Source organism: Aristolochia californica, unplaced genomic scaffold (genome assembly GCF_029961685.1).
Source record: "Aristolochia californica isolate CCGP_79_NKW_82.1479 unplaced genomic scaffold, dmAriCali1.0.hap1 SCAF_16, whole genome shotgun sequence".
Classification (NCBI taxonomy): domain Eukaryota; kingdom Viridiplantae; phylum Streptophyta; class Magnoliopsida; order Piperales; family Aristolochiaceae; genus Aristolochia; species Aristolochia californica.
The window spans coordinates 20,280,360-20,297,291 of NW_027181837.1; the positions used below are offsets into that span (position 1 = coordinate 20,280,360).

Genomic DNA, 16,932 nt, shown 5'->3' on the forward strand with positions numbered 1-16,932 from the left:
CATTAATTGACATAGGCAAGAGTAAGTCGTTAGGCAGTTTCCTGTGTGCAGTGAAGACTAGACCAAGGCCAAGAGCAAGCAATAGTAAGCCATTGAATCCATAAGATAGGGCGAATTGCCATTGAATCCATGAGAGAAGCAACTTAGAAGACAGAAGGACAGGATGGTCGAACCTTGATGTAATGGATTAGTATAAGTATGCTCGTTCAACACCTTGTTGTAGTTCTTCTCTTTCGAAAGATAGGCTATTTCATTTGTTGAAAACCCCGACATCAAAGTATGACCACCACTTAAGTTGTGCTTCAAATCACCCATTCTTTGTGCTCCATATCTCTCATTCTCAGCTTGTTCAGTAGTCCACCCATTAAGACCAGTCCTCTATTCCTTTACCATACGGCTGTTTTCGTGTCTGGTATCTTGTTTGAAAGACCTTCAAATGGTCAATGTCCTTTACAGAAGCATGGGTAGAGCGATGTGTGCTGAGGAACATGAAGACGAGACAAAGCATTGTGTTTTCAGTAAATTCCCTTGACAGAAGCACAAGTTGAACGGAGCACAATGCTGTAGCCATCAAAGAACAAAAACGCACCTAAAAACAACCGACCAGGCTCATAAAAAAAAGTCTTCCCAGAGTTTTAAGGGGGCACCAATGCTTTATCAAAAATTGGACTCTCATACTAGGGCGAATCAACATAGCAGGACAAATAACCATATGCATGGGAGTTAGATTCAATTCAGCAGGTTACAGAAATAGCCGATGCCGCCAAAAGGAAGATGAAGAGAAAAACAAGGGTGAAGGCTATTGAGGAAATCATCCAGCAACTGAGGAATGCAAACAAGGATCTTTTGATATGTGGTGACTGTAACGGCGATTGCAATAAAAATAATAAAGTCCTCACTATATTTAATTAAATAATTAGGTAATTAGATGCAAATACTTTTTACTCGTATTTGTTTTATTTCCTAAATTGTATGGATAATAATAAATCAAATTAAAAAAAAAAAACGGACTCTTTAAGAATAAACCGATTTGCCGGCCCTTTTGGCAGCCGAGTCAACTTAGACCACCGTGTCGAGAAGTGAAGCGTGAGTGACTCAGTGAGGTTTAAGAGGAGCCGCGGGGTAGCTCTGTTAGGTTGGATCCTTATAGTCTAGTTGGGCCCAAACCAGAGTCGGCAGACGGCTTCCATCTCTCTGATCGTTAAACCCTCACTCAAAAGGCACCAATAAATCCCTCATAAACCCTCAACCGAGTTTCTCTTTCCTAAAACCCTCTCCTCGAGGGTCTCTCTCCAAAGTTTCCTCTGTGTCCGGCGGACCGACCTTCTTTTTCTTCCTCTCTTACCTCTACTTGCTCCTAGTATTTAGGGTTTACTTCATTTCCTACTTAGCGATGAACTTTCTGTTTCGGAAGTCCGCCACCGCGGGGGCGTCAAAGCAAACCCTAGTGGCCTTGGCGTACGGCGAAGCCTTCTTCTCCGCTCCGGGTATAAAGTCTTCAGTATTCCCCACCGAAGTACCGTCCTTGACTTATACCGGAATAGCTGAGAAGTTCGGATTCGGTCTCAGTAGTAGAAATTTCCACTTTTCCACTTCTCCGCTGGGATTTCGTGCTTCAGATGCTCTGCGGGCGGGATATGCGGTTGCTGATTTTTCGGATGAGGAAAAAGTTCCTGTTAAGAAATCTGTTGGTGAGAGTGACGATGGACTTGAGATTGCTAAACTTGGTATTGCCGAAGAAATTGTTTCGGCTCTAGCGAAGAAGGGAATAACAAAGCTATTTCCAATTCAGGTAAGTTTTGTATCCATTTACTGTAGGTATTGTGTATTACGTTAGTCTGTCTGTGATTTCCACTTTTGTCTCTATTGTTACAGAAATGTTTAAGTTTCACAGTGGTGATTCATGTACCTCGGGTTAACTTGTATTCAAGAAACTTTTATATTTTCTCACGCGTGTTTGTATGTACAGCTTGTCTTTTTCGTTACTTGTTTTTGAATTTTAAATGTTGCTCAGCGAGCTGTTTTGGAACCTGCAATGCAAGGGCGTGATATGATTTGTCGAGCCAAAACGGGTACTGGAAAAACTCTTGCATTTGGAATTCCTATAATGGACAACATTATCAGATTTAATGCAAAGCATGGGTATGTGTGTTTGCTTATATCACTTTAGTAAGTAATATTTAGGTCGTAAGTTGAATACTATTTAAACAAGTTAACCTTTTCATATCTGTCCAGGCGTGGAAAGAACCCTTTGGCCCTTGTGTTGGCACCGACACGAGAACTTGCTCGTCAAGTTGAGAAAGAATTCAAAGAATCTGCTTCTAGTTTAGACACAATTTGTGTTTATGGTGGGGTGCCCATAAATCAACAGATGTCTACCCTTGACTATGGTGTAGATGTGGTCGTTGGTACTCCGGGACGTGTAATTGATTTGATAAAGAGAGGTGCATTGAATTTATCAGAGGTGCAGTCTCTTGTTCTAGATGAAGCTGATCAAATGCTTGCAGTTGGGTTTGCTGAAGATGTCGAAATTATATTAAAAAAATTACCTTCTAAGCGTCACAGCATGATGTTCTCAGCCACAATGCCAAGTTGGATCAGAAATATATCAAGGAACTATCTAAAGGATCCATTAACCATTGACCTTGTGAGTATAGATAATATATTGTATTCGTTTCTTAATTTTTGTTTAGAATTTAATTTATTTTGATTTTTTAAATACATTCTATAGCCAATTGGGTCCCATGTTCACTCGCCCCCTTTACTTTGTGCCTCTATTGTGTATTTTTTAAATAGAATATTATATCTAACTATTCAAAATTGTGTAAATTGAACTTTTTCATTGAAAAGAGTCAAAGGGGACTAGAGTATTGATTTTTTATATTCAGGGGATGAGTGTAGTTTTCATTTTGTTCGGGAGGTGAGAGTGGTCTCCTTTTTGAAGGGGGAAGGGTGGGTGTTAGTGATTAACCGTAACTTTAAAATGTGAGACACATGATCGGCGTTCAATACTTTGAAGCTAGATATATAGATTTTTTTGACAAAGTAAAAAAAAAAATTGATGAAAACACTTTTCTTTTAGTGTATTCTTTATTGTAAGAAATTTTAGAGTTATAACATGGTTCAATATTTTATAAGAGTTTTGAGTATATGGAAATTACGAACAGGTAGGCATCTGTGTTTGGCTTTCTTTAGAACCCCTTGTTCTAAAACGATGATGGATGAGTTTTAACTGACCATATGACATCCTCCTATTTGCGAATTGTGCTATTTGGTAAAAGGAATACAAGCTTGACTGCTATCAACCATTCAAGCGATACCTATAGAATGAAACGAAATGTTCCATGTGAGGTGCTTTTTTTGGTTAATGCCTTGTAAAATCTGTTTAACAATTCCACATATGTTTCTGAATCCTAGTTGACTATTTGAGTGGTTTTATTATTATGCTGGTTGCTTACAACATTCAAATGGAAAAAAAAAATGATTGTAACGTTGATATAAAATGCTTTCCTATTGCACTAAAATTTTCTGAAATGTCATGAAAAGGTTGGGGAAAATGATCAGAAGTTGGCGGAAGGTATTTCTCTATTGTCGATCACATCCGACACGTACGGGAAACCATCTATCCTTGGACCTCTGATAACAGTAAGATCTTTTGTCTGTTTTCTTTGCTACAGCATAGAATGCTCTTTTATTTGGGTTTTGATGTTTCTAAGATAATGTTTTCCCTTTCTACTCTTTCCTTTTTGGAAAAAGGAAAGCGTTCTATGCTTGTACCATGACTTTTCTGTTCTTCTTGGTTACAACATGTCATGCTCCTATTGTTGAATTTTGATGTTACTATGATAATGCTTTTCCTTTCTTTATTTCTTCTTTGGAAAAGAAAAGCTTTTTCCGTTCTTCTTGGTTACAACATGTCATACTTTTTTGGATTTTAATGTTACTACCGTAATGCTTTTCCTTCATTTATTTTCTTATTTGGAAAAGAAAAGCCTTTTGTCCTTGCATATATGATGCATAGCTAGCCTTTAGAAAGTGTGCCTCTCTCTCTCTCTCTCTCTCTCTCTCTCTCTCTCTCTCTCTCTCTTTCTCTCTCTCAAGAAAAGACTATTTTGTATCATAGAAGCATGCAAATGGAGGAAAATGCATTGTTTTCACTCAAACAAAACGTGATGCGGATCGGTTGGCTTATGCAATGGGGCGCAGTTATCAGTGCGAGCCTTTGCATGGGGACATCTCACAGAATCAGAGGGAAAGGACACTGGGAGGTTTTCGAGATGGCCGTTTCAATATCTTAATAGCTACTGATGTTGCTGCTCGTGGGTTAGATATCCCTAATGTTGACTTGGTAAGGATTTTGTTTTTTGTCCGTCATGGTGATTATCTCAATTCTGTGTTATCTTTCCTGTATTCTTTATGCATTATGAAAATTTTATACCATTTGCTCTTTATCCAATTTTCAGGTGGTACACTACGAGCTGCCATCCACTTCTGAGATCTTTGTTCATAGATCTGGCCGAACAGGACGGGCTGGTAAGAAAGGGACTGCTATCCTCATTTACACAGATCAGCAAACCAGAAATGTTAAAGTGCTTGAACGGGAAGTGGGATGCAGATTTAAGGAGGTAACTGTTTGGTAGATGTGCACATTTTTTTATGAAAATTCTAAGTGTTGTTTATGCCATTATTGGGGATTTGTAATTTTTGTTTCCATCAGTGAGATTGCATTGATGGTGTTAAGATTGGCTTTCTGTAAGCGACTATTTGTTTTTGAAAAATGTGATGACATCTATTTTTTTTTAATTTAAATCTGAGGTTGATATTAGAGATGACATCAGATTACCTTGTCTCAATTCCTTCTTATTTGGACAAAGCGAAATAATACCCTTTTCCTGAGTTATTTCCTTATCTTATTTATGCTTAGGAGAAAAAAAGTGAATTCTTTAGCAACTTTCCACTTGCTCTTTGTCTTTAAAGTTATAGTTGTTTCAGAATATAATAGAAAAATATTTTTTCTGTGGAGAAAGACTTTCTAATAACTTGGTTAGATCCTCATAATTTTAATTCATGTATGATGTTCCACTCTTTACTTCTCTCAAAATTTACATATATGTTGGTATTCGTTGTATTTTGCCTTCTTTCTAGCTCTTCATGAATGTTTGTAGTGTTGGTGTGCTGACAGTAATTGGTATGTGTATTTCACTCAATGTGATCAGCTCCCTAAAATTGCCGTTGAAGATGGAGGTCGTGACATGTTGGCTGACATGGGAGGAAGGTTTGGAGGTGGTCGTATGAATGACTCAGGCTCTGGTCGCTATGGTGGTGGATCCAGTTTTGGCCGATCTGGTGGTGGATATGGGGAATCTGGTTCAGGTCGTTTTGGATCCTTTGGAGGTAGTTCTGGCTCTGGGCGCTCTGGCCGCTTTGGTGGTGCATCCAGCTTTGGCCGGTCTGGTGGCAATGATGGTGGTGGATCTGGCTTTGGCCGTTCTGGTGGCTCAGGATCTGGGCGATCAGGTGGTAGTTTTGGAGATTTTGGTTCAGGTGGTTTTGGCAGTGGAAGCCGATCTGGTGGTTTTGGAGACTCTGTTCCAAAGCGGTCTGGTTCAAGCCGGTTCGGTAGTTTTGGTTCAAACAGTTCTGAATGATGGTTTTGCATCTGGCAACAGATCCCATTGATATGTTTTCAAGGTTAGTGCTTCATCTCCTTGAAAGAGATCTTATGGGTCTTTCGAAGAAATTTTGTAACGGTTATGCATATTTTATTACAGGTTTTGGACGTGCAAGAAACAGCTTGTCTTTGCAGATCTGAGCAACCTGCACCGGGAAATGGAGAGAAGACTTGGACACCGGTAAAACCTGCTGAAGAGTTGTCTTTCTCATTTTTCCTCTGTATCAAAACTGGCTACAGACACCAAAATCCAAGTCTATTAACTTAGGTAGTCGAAATATATGTTTTGGGTTATTATCTGGAGAATGATCTATAATATAAATTCAAAGTAAGATCCCTCACGAGTTTCTAATATACGGGGCATTTGTATTTTATTTCTAATTATGCAGAAGGAAGAATGACAGGTTGGAAGAATGAGGAGAGTTGATGAAATAGAAAAATAAACAGACTTGGCAAATACACTGTGTTCAATGGCGTATTGAACACCGTCAGCAGTTGACATCGATTCTCGCTTATTGCAGTCATGAAAAAGTGTTCAAACCATTGTTAAAACGAAGAACCCAAGCGTGTAGAAACTTTTTGAGAATCCAAATCGCAGGGAAGAGGTGGTTCTTACACGTAGCAAAAGCAACAGCCCGAGAATTGGCAAATGACTCTTAAAGTGGAAACATCAAGCCTCTTCCCAACCTAAGCTTTGGATTCTTTATCTTTTCTTCTGTCTCCAATAATGCTTTGAATTCTGCTCCTCAGATAGTATGCAGAGCAGGTTCGCAGCTACCTTAAAAGTCTTCGATTCCGTGTAGCCGAAATCCCGTCAATCCTCATCTTCCATGAGATCCGTCGCGCGTAGCTTCTGAAGAGCGGATTTACAAAGTCATCGATGTTATCAGACGTGTCGGCTTTGCTTTTTCAGTCTTCTTCTACAATCTGTGCTGCTTTCATTTTTGGTGGGCGGAGGAGAGAGATCCTACTGATCCGTTTGACAGGTTCAACGAACAGGAACTCAGATTGCTTCGTGGCATGTCGGAAAGGAATTCGAAGGAAGTTCACCGGTGAAGTCGATTTTGAAATTGAATTACCACTAAATTCACGTTTTAATTCGTAGCTAGATACAACTTCCAAGGTGCACCAACTCCCTTAAAAGACCTCTTTCTCACTCTCCCACCTCCGGTCCTGGAACGGAAAGTCACTTTGTCAACTTGGGTCTTTAAGACTGAACTTGTTTCCGCTTGGGGAGTTGAGCCAATTGAACAACTCCCATGGGAAATAGAAGGGTTAGTTGATGTGTCGATTTTCTATTAGTCATCATCATTAGCGTTACGCTATATATCGTGTTTTTTTTTCAAATATGTAACATAACAGTCACACTAGGCCTTGTTTGTACCTCTTTGTGACATATAAGTGTAAGCCTACATAAATAAAAAAACTAATTGAAACATTTGAGACTGACTACATCAATCTCTGTTAAAGAACCGATCACAATTGCTAGTCAATCCCCTAGTTTAAACACTAACCGATAAAATGGGATTAATTTGTATTAAGCCAAGGCCTAATGTGAACGAGGTTGGTGAAGTTGCACTAAAAGGACAAGGAGAATGAGGTGTCACACGCGTAACCAACTTGTAATATTTCTAGCCAATAATTTGACTTATTTTAGTCCTTATATTATTTACATGTGTGAAAGGGTTCAATTTGTATACCACGTACCACTTTCACACCTCGTACACTGCTGACATGTCACCAGCCGGACCCAAAAGATTCCTTCGGGCCAGTCTCGGTATCGTCAGGCGACGACTTTTAAACCTTCTTAACATGTCAGCGTGATCTAACGGATACGGTTTGTCGGTAGATCGTAACTAACTGGTCTTTGAGTCGACGGTCAATAAATGGTCGCCACCTTGCATTAACTCTGGAGGATCGAAGTGGAATTCTGTAAAGCACTACCGGACCGTCCACACTGGACAATTGTTTCTCCGTACGTCGATCTGTTTATCTGACCAGAGCAGCCGCGTTGGTATTCTGACCATTTTTATTGTTTGGAATTCTGTCTGCTCATCGCTGCTGGAACCAGGAGTTTCCCTTGTCTCTTCTCTGTCAGCTGTCTTGCAGGTAAAACTTTTATCTGGCTTTGTACGCACAGTTCCTCTTCTCTGGTGTTTGTCTATGAAATAACCCCTCTTTCGGGTATATGATATTTAGCGAGAACTTCTTTTTGGTGTTTACTTTCATTTCACTGATTGACATGGACGCGGCGGGTATTGGTTTTTGAAAAGATCTTGGTTTCTACGTTTGATTATGTTTTGTTCTTTTGCGCGATTACTGAGAAAGAGCTTTGTTATTGCTCGTCGGAGGGTTGCAAAAATTTAAAATTAATGTACACTTTGAGGTTGCAGACGGAAAGGGCCGTGGTCACTTAGCGTGAGAAATTTTGTTAGTTTTGCTTGCTATAATTGAAAATCGTGATGGTTTCTGTCAACCTATTTTCTCTAGTCGTTTCTCTTGAGCCACGGCGTCTCTGGAGGAATTATCCCTCGCTCCAATCTCTTTGCGGTTTATTTTGTAGGAATTCTAATCTTAAATGATTGGTCAGGAGATTGGGACAAAAGATATTCAGGTTGAAACAGGCTAATCGTTGCTTGCTTGCATTTTCTAGTTGTTTCTGCCTAGTGAGCAAATGAATTGTCTTCGCTGGTCTGCCGCGGACTCCTTTGCTTGGTGTGCGTTCTCATCCAACTACATGAGCCATCCACAATCTGAATTTCCTCCAGTGAATGGATGGTGTTTCTGTAACGTAACCCAACATTTGTGGGAATGCTACTAAAGCATCTTTTTTCCTCAGTGGGGCTGGAACCTTCCATTATGTGAGACGTCTATGATCGAAATTTCATCTGGTGTACGAGTAATGATTGTAACTAACACTTGTGGAAATCCTACTAATTCTATATGTTTGTCTCTATTATACTATAAGCGTTTTCCTCAGATTATTTTTTCTCTGTTTTCTCATGTGTGCTCGCTTTGCCCTCATCAGAACCATCCAAAAATTTAATTAGTGGATGCACATCTCGAATAATTTCCTTCACAAGAAGGGAAATGTAAACTGCACCTGTACCTTCAAAGTTAAGATTTTTACTTGAATGATGTGTCTATTTTTATTGGATACCTTTCTCTCTCTCTCTCCCCTCCTCTCTGGTTTTTTCTTTCATATATCTTTTCAGTTTCTCTTTTCTTGTCTCTAATTTCGAATCAGATGTTTCACACCATGCAAACAAGCTATTTTACGTTAGCAATGCTAAAAGAATAAACCTTGTTGTAAACAGTTAAACGTCCCTGACAATACCATAAAATCAGCTGGGATGGTAATCATTATCTCATTGTGTTGTTTTTTTGGTTAGGTCAGCTTTGATTTCGTATAGAGCATCTCACAATACTCTTGAGGCTGGTGACTGGTTTACTGTACCGTGATGAGTTGTTTCTCTTGCTTAGTTGGAAGGGGTTCAGTGAGACGGAATCATGAAATAGATGAAGGTAAGTTATACCATTATCAAATATTGTTCCTTTTGATTATCATAATTGTGTTATATTAGAGTAAAGAAAAGGTGGGCCCATTTGTGCCTTGATTTGTCTAGGCTAGTAAGCTGAATCAAAATATTTTCTGATTACTAGTCATTAATTATCTTAGTTGTGATCTGCAAATAAGCAATTTCTTTATTCTCTGTTTTAGAATCTTGTCAGATAAACAATCTCATCCAGTTGTATTGTGTTCTCACTAATGGTTGGGTCCATTTTCTGAATAGATCAATGATGTTTTGATTCAGAATAATCTCTCCATATGACATTTTTTGTTGGTTAGAGCATACCATTAGTCTACAATTAACATAATGCCTTGTATAATTGCAGAGGTTTCCAGCGTCCATAATGTGAAAATATTCCCTTACAAAGAATTGAGAGCAGCAACTCAAGATTTCAGTCCAGATTTTAAGATAGGAGAGGGAGGCTTTGGCTCTGTATACAAGGTATGTATAGATTTTTTTTACTGCCTTATCATCATTGTATAATATGTTTTGACAATCAGTTTTCTTTTGATGGCATGTGGCTGCTTTTATTTAAATTCATGATGTTACTTGTTGATGGTTGGTCAGGGAACACTTAAAGGAGGAGAAGCTGCTGCTATAAAGGTTCTTTCTGCTGAGTCAAGACAAGGTGTAAGGGAGTTCTTAACAGAGATAAATGTGATCTCTGATATAGAGCATGAGAACCTTGTGAAGCTTCATGGTTGTTGCATAGAAGACAGTCATAGAATATTGGTCTATGGGTATCTTGAGAATAACAGCCTTGAAAAAACACTTCTTGGTAATCACCGTCATAACACTTGTTATTGGGAATATTTTAGAGAGGGTATTTCTCCATGTATTCTTTTGATTTCTACACATATCTTTTCATTTTTGTATCATTAGCTACTATGTTTCTTGAAATGAGGGAAGAGGGAATAGCAATGTATTCACCTCAGGTAGAAATGTGACTAATAGCCAGTTTAAGGGTGTGGGCAGCTGGCATTGCATGGGGAGTACTAGAATTTTTACAGAATCTCATCGGCCTCAGAGTTTGAACTTGCTCTCCTCTCATTTTTAGGTGCAAATAATAACAGCATTCAGTTTAGCTGGAAAATTCGTACCAATGTATGTGTCGGCGTTGCTCGTGGACTGGCATACCTCCATGAAGAAGTCCGGCCGCATATCGTACATCGTGACATTAAAGCAAGCAATATCCTTCTTGATAAAGATCTCAACCCAAAAATTTCTGATTTTGGTCTGGCAAAGCTCCTCCCACCAAACATGAGCCATGTCAGCACGCGTGTTGCTGGTACAATGTAAGTTCCAAAATCCTTGCTTCAAGCCTTTACCTGCAATAGTGGAACAGTTGAAACTTGCTGCAAAGTTGAGACAAATTAAGGACTACAAATGATCCAAAAAATTGTACTGACCAAGCTCTTGTGGACATCTAATTCTTGTTTCCAAATTACTGCTGTTTAAGTTGATATCCAAAATAGAGCCTTTACCTCTTTTGGCTATCATGTCAAGTTCCTTTATTTTCTTGATACACAGAATTTGAACTGACCTTTTCTTTTGTTATAATTAAGTGGCTATTTGGCACCGGAGTATGCAGTACGTGGTCAGTTGACACGGAAAGCAGATATCTACAGTTTTGGTGTACTTCTTTTGGAGATTGTCAGTGGAAGGAACAACAGAAATTCAAAATTGCTTCCTGGAGAACATTACCTCCTTGAAAAGGTGAGTGAAATTTCACTTCAATGGGCACATCTTTCATTTGACAAAAATTGAAACTTGGCCGTTTGGTCTATTTGGCTTGAGAAAAAGTGAAGGAAAGGAAGAAAGATATAAGAAAGTTTTAAGTAGACATGAGGCTGAAGCCTTGAATTTTCCTTTTCGTTTTCTCAGGTTCTCCAAACCCAACAAGCCAAAGGGTCAGCATGAAACCAATTTGCATTGATGTGTCCTGTTACTTGCAGTCTATGTTGCTTTAATTAATTCACTAAGAATTTTTGTTGTTTCACATTGGAGGAATAAAGCTTACTAGGTCAATTTGGAATAATAGACTGAAATTTTAGGTTTTCTAAGGATTACAAGAAAGAACAGATACTGATATTTCCTAGATAGGACAAATTAGAGCTTCCAGATTTCATACCCTAATGGAATGCGGTTCCTTTATTTTCGCAGTAAATTGAGTGTAGTAGCTCTTATACGTTGTTCTTGTTACTTGGGAGTTGATCAATATCAAACCCATATTTTGTCTATAAGAATCTGAAAAAAGTCTTTTTCATGATGCAGACATGGGAACTTAATGAGCGAGGTGAGCTTGCAAACCTGATAGATCCATCACTTGATGGCAATTACAACCTTGAGGAGGCTTGCAAGTTTTTGAAGATTGGACTAATCTGCACACAAGATTCACCAAAACTTCGCCCTCCCATGTCTTCAGTAGTAAAAATGCTTACAGGAGAAATGGTAGTGGATGATGAGAAGATCACAAAACCAGGGCTCATTTCTGATTTCATGGACCTCAAGGTCCGTGGCCCTCCAAAGGCGATCGACTTGAAAATCACTTCCTCTTCAGGTTCATCTGGTATGTCACCATCGAACAACTCTTCTTCAATTTCAGGAAACACCACCACATATCCCTCCATGACAGTCACAGCAATTTCTGAGAGAGACGACTAAGTGGCCGTAACCCAATCGGAGTTTCTTCTTCTGTAATGCTCTTTTTTGTTTTTGGAGGTCACTACCTTCTGTGTAAATTTGGTGTAACATTGATCATGGTCTTGGTTATTCTTGTATCTTCGTTTAATGCTTAGAAAAGTGCAAAGGTTTTTAGTGTAAAAAGCAGGGAAAAAAATTGATTCGAGAGCTGTAAATCTTTGTAGTATGTTTATCATAGCAGTCGAAACAATTTGTTCCTGAAACCCGTTTGAAAAACTGGAACATAATTTATGTTTCATCAAAATGAAAGCTCAAATATTAAAAATCATAGACTATTAAAAACTGGTTTTGGGTACTTGTTGGACTTATCTTGTCAATTCTGGAGCATGCACCCACCTTATAAATAATGTACTTTTTGCCATTATTTGCTAATTGCCATGCTATCAACCACCTTTGTTTCTGATCATTTCTAATAAAGGATAAACATAATCCCTTTAGTTATCGGATAAGATCTCATTGAATGTATCCTATATTGTATTACAATTGGGTTTATGCCATGTCACTCTCTTCCTTCCACTTAAAAAGCTCCTAGAAGAGGGTTGACTTAGCGCCATTTGGAAATATTTGGCTGAGTTGGTGAGTTGACCCTTCTAACTTGGACGGATACCTTTGGGTTGAAAGTTTTAATATTTTAACAAATAAAAATTAATTTTGCAATAGTAGAAATATATTTTATTACCTAACTTTTAGAAGCAACAAGATCAATTTATGTATTTTATAATCTAAGTAATTAAATTACTAATTACTAATCGTGTCGAGTGAACAACCAGTCTACATCTGACGATCGAGATCACCCGAAAACCACGTCCCCACCGATCGGACCGCCTACCTTCCAAAAACGTCCATTTCAGAATTGGAAGTCAGCCCTCCCCCTTACGGTGACGTCATCCAAAATGCATGAGAATTAAACGGTCACGCAATCCCTCTTTCAAGAATCCAAACCAAATGATTACCCATCGTACGGTCCAGTCAAACCACCTCGCCTTTTAATTATTAAACGCATGCCGCATGCGCCTCGTAATCTAAAACCCCGAAAAAGCTACTAATTCACGCCCGCCATGCGATTCCCGCTTTTTTTTTTTTTTTCCCTCCAAAGAAATAGAAAATTACCTTTTATGTTTAATTTTACATCCAAGCGTCAAAAACGTTTCCTTATTTTTTACAATTTTTTTCCTTTTTTGTATTCTCCGCCCGATTTGACGTGTCGACTTTTGCTTTTTTTCTAAAATGATGGCTTTTCCGACAAATTACTTTGACTGATTATTACGCTCAGGCCACTATGTCGCGGCTTTTGTAATGATGGGATTAGCCTTTTGACGTCCAAACCAACCACTTTACTCGCCGTGGTGGCATTGTCGTGATTTTACGTTTTCTTGAGGCCATTACGCCTACTGTGAAGTGGGTGGGGTCAATTGTGCTTCTCCTTTACGCTAGCGTCAGATCAGGGGAAATATTTATAATCTTGGGGGGAGGCGTGTGGGCCCACGATTTGCACGTGTCGAGGCGGCAACACACCCACTTGAGAGCGTATACGACGGGTGATCCTCAGGTGCCTCGGAAACGTAAAAGTAGTGAACACGTGTACATGATGTTTCAGTGGGCCTGGCTGTTTTTGTTTTTGAAAAAAAATTGGGTCCAGATTATCAGAGTTGGCAGGGGAAGTGGGTCGGGCCGAGAAAGGGGGACCGAATCTTGGGCTGAGACTGTGCCAAATGGAAGAAGCCTGGGACCCGCATTCCCAAACCAACAGTTGTCGGCAGCGGCTGATGTGGCGGGTTCAGTGGGCCAACGGAATCTCATCATTAAGCCTCCTCAGTCCTCTTCTCTATATATTTGAAAGGGATTTTCCCTCTGACACCACCTGACCGCGTTCAAACTCTCCGAGCTTAGGAGACTTTTTCTGGTGAGACGACTCTTAGAACTAGTTTCGTCTGAAAAATATTAAATCCAATTGAGAATATATAAAAAACAATATTATTTTCTTACATCTTGACATCAGACAAAACATGCATGAGACACAATGCAGAGTCGCTCTCATTGGATGGTCCAAAGTCTCCCAAGAGTGTTCGCGACAACGTATGCTTCGTATCGGCAGTGACGTGACCATGCAAACCGTCCGGAGACGTAAGTCTTTGAGGAAGAAGATGGCTGCATTGTGGGTTTCACGGCGAGATTATTGCTGTGAAAAGATGCCTGCTTTGTCGGTTTGTCGAATGAAGGGAAGATATGAAAGGTTATTATTTCACTCTGAAAAAAATATGAAACGCCTTCTCTTCAGTCTTCTCCTCCCTCGGGTCACCGGAGATGCTTTTCGGGTCGGCTGCGTGTCGAAGCCTGTCTTGCCGAACCCTAATCGCGTCTCTGATTTTTCTTTTCCTTTATGTACCGACCAGCGATGCCCAGAAAGCGGAATCGGTAATGATTTTGCTTGATTGACCGGGGCATGGCCAATTTGTTAATTGCATGTTCTAGGAGGAACCTGGGACGTCTCACTCTCCAGGGTTCTTCGTCCTTGATGCTCCTTTAAAGTGAGAGGAACGGAAGGGGAAAGGAGCCACGATAATAATATTCATTTTTTGTGTGATTTTTTCCAAAATGCAAAGCTCGAGAAAGTGAGAAGAGAATGCCCGAAGGGAATCGTTGTGGCTTACGATAAATCCATGCAGTAGACGTACAGATACTTACATGGGAACGTACCAAGTCTGCTTAAGCTACCAAAACTCTAGCAAATTGAGCCCAATGCCTAAACTGTCTGTAGCTGTTATTCCTGGTATAATATTCCTCCAGTCTTTTCCACTACTGGACACTCCGTATCTGTCACATGTCACACATTCTAGTAAGACGCCTCTTGGAATATCACGGGATGATATTCTGAATTAATAGCTTTTGAAAATGGCCAAGACAATCTTTCCTATAATTGCAGAGATTTCTGTGGGAAAAAAATTAGGAATGCAAGATATCTCCTGCTTTGATTACATAAATGCAGTTTTTATGAGAACATAGGGGTCTATTTGGAACCCTAGAAAAAAAAATGAAAATTTGATCATTATTATTTAAAAAAATAGTTAGTAAAAATAAGATAATGATAAAAAATTTCTTTTTGATAATTATTTTAGGGAATAATAATCGTCAAATTCTTATTTTTTTTATTTTTTTTATTTTCCATAGGGTTCCAAAAAGATCCCAGAAGAAACTAATACAAAAACTGCAGCTTTAAGCCATTTACGATTAGAGATTCATGCATGGAATGATATCCGCTTAAGCCATATTAGAGCACTTTATAGACAAATACCCCCATTTATATATTAGCAATAAAAAAATAATACCTTAAAACATGTTTTAGAATGTCATTTGATAAAGTTAAAGTGCCAATTAATTAAGTTATGATGTTGATTAATACAATCTCTTTTTAACTTTTATCGTCCTATTTTTGGGCCAATCTATTAGGGTTTGTTTGAAACCCCATGGAAATGAAATAAAAGGAGAATTTGACCATTATTATTCCCAAAAATAGTCAGTGAAAAATAAAATTCGATCATTATCTTATTTTTACTAACTATTTTTTGGAATAATAATTGTCAAATTCTCATTTTCTTTTATAAGGATTCCAAACAGACCCTAAAAATATTTTGAGTTACGATAATTTAATTCAACTAAGCATGAATTGGAGTTTGCTACGAAATTTTCCGACCAAATCATTAGAGTTCCTTGCAAATGTAGATCATAAGGGTTTTTGTTAGTACATTTATATCAAAACCCTAAAGTGTTTACAACATCACTGATTTGAGTTGTCACATTAAAATTTTGAATTTAATTCTTTTTGTCGGTTGCTATCGGAATTTTCGGCCGAATCATTCAACCAACACTCGATTGTATTAGAATATCTAAATATAAGAGTTGTCCAAGTGACTCTATCAAAGTACATTTGAATTGAATAGGTAAAATTTCTTGTTAGTGTGGTATTGTGATTAAATTACTTAGCTAAGTCTAATTAAGAGTGGGCATTAACAAGATTTCTGAGAGGCTTCTCACAAGCTCAACTTGTCACAGGACTAAGGGTTCTAGTGATCGAAAAATTCGTGATAAATTGAAATTATCGTGGCACAAATTCACGTTGGTTACACAAAATCTAAGAAGGGGTGGGGATAAATCTCATATTTCAGACAAAGAAAATGACAAAACAGGCACTAAAAATTTTAAAAAAGGAAAAAAAAGGCGCGTGTATTATTTCCATTTTTAAAGATTTTGGATGAAATCCATTCGTCGCTTTAGTTGGCGAAAAGAATCCGAGTTCTTCCAAGCGCTCCAGACAAAGCATTCTTCAGAAGAGAAAAGCAATCTCCTTTTACAAGCGAAATAAAAGCGAGCTTTCGAGCCTGCAAGCTTGGAAAATGGGGGGGCACCGAGTCTCTTCTCCTCTCTCTCCTCGCTCGTCTGAAACTAGAGAAGGAAAAGAGCCATTGAGACCCCAGGTGGGAAATACAGAAATGCCCATGGAGGCTAGGGTTTCTTCTTTCTAAGATTAGGGAGAGCTAGAAAGCAAAGCGTTGAGGGCACACATTTTCTGAAGTGTCTGGCGAGATTTTGCTTTTGGGATTTTGATGGGTTGTCGAAATCTTTAGCATTTAAAATAATAAAAGAGGAGATCTCTCCTGGGGGCTATAAATCCACTATTCTCATCTCATTCAGTGGCCGGTCTCTCTGCTCTCTCTCTCTCCTGGCGTTCGTACGCCAGATTAGGTTTCTGGGAAGGTTTTGCAGGAGAGAGAAGGAAAAGAAGAAGAAGAAGAAGAAGGATGAAGGTGAAATGGGTTGTGCCTGGCTCCCTGTATGCCACACGTAGAGACCTATCTGTTTGTGATCGGCTGCTGCGGGTGGCGTGCGAGGAGCCAAGCATACCTCCTCCTTCCCTCTCTCTCTCTCTCTCTTTCTCTCTCTCTCTCTCTTTCTATGCACTTCTTTCGTTTTATTTCCTTTTTCTTTCTG

The 16,932-nt window shown here is 38.9% G+C and overlaps 2 protein-coding genes across 3 annotated transcripts; both read left to right on the top strand.

Moving 5' to 3' along the window:
• Positions 1 to 1,202: 1,202 nt before the first annotated feature.
• LOC137953143 (DEAD-box ATP-dependent RNA helicase 53, mitochondrial-like) lies at positions 1,203 to 6,116 on the top strand. Its single transcript, XM_068800383.1, has 8 exons — positions 1,203 to 1,792; positions 2,015 to 2,142; positions 2,236 to 2,647; positions 3,547 to 3,645; positions 4,124 to 4,348; positions 4,464 to 4,625; positions 5,217 to 5,691; positions 5,772 to 6,116. The coding sequence occupies exons 1-7, from the start codon at positions 1,394 to 1,396 to the stop codon at positions 5,646 to 5,648; spliced, it is 1,857 nt and encodes a 618-aa protein (XP_068656484.1). The 5' UTR covers positions 1,203 to 1,393; the 3' UTR covers positions 5,649 to 5,691; positions 5,772 to 6,116.
• Positions 6,117 to 7,676: 1,560 nt separating this feature from the next.
• LOC137953688 (cold-responsive protein kinase 1-like) lies at positions 7,677 to 12,119 on the top strand. 2 transcript variants are annotated; one of them, XM_068801156.1, is made up of 7 exons: positions 7,677 to 7,780; positions 9,064 to 9,196; positions 9,569 to 9,684; positions 9,811 to 10,021; positions 10,301 to 10,538; positions 10,809 to 10,959; positions 11,518 to 12,119. In XM_068801156.1, the coding sequence occupies exons 2-7, from the start codon at positions 9,133 to 9,135 to the stop codon at positions 11,905 to 11,907; spliced, it is 1,170 nt and encodes a 389-aa protein (XP_068657257.1). In that variant the 5' UTR covers positions 7,677 to 7,780; positions 9,064 to 9,132; the 3' UTR covers positions 11,908 to 12,119. The 2 variants fall into 2 exon arrangements, with proteins under 2 accessions (XP_068657257.1, XP_068657258.1); XM_068801157.1 differs by having other exon boundaries at positions 7,760 to 7,780; positions 9,069 to 9,196.
• Positions 12,120 to 16,932: the final 4,813 nt, after the last annotated feature.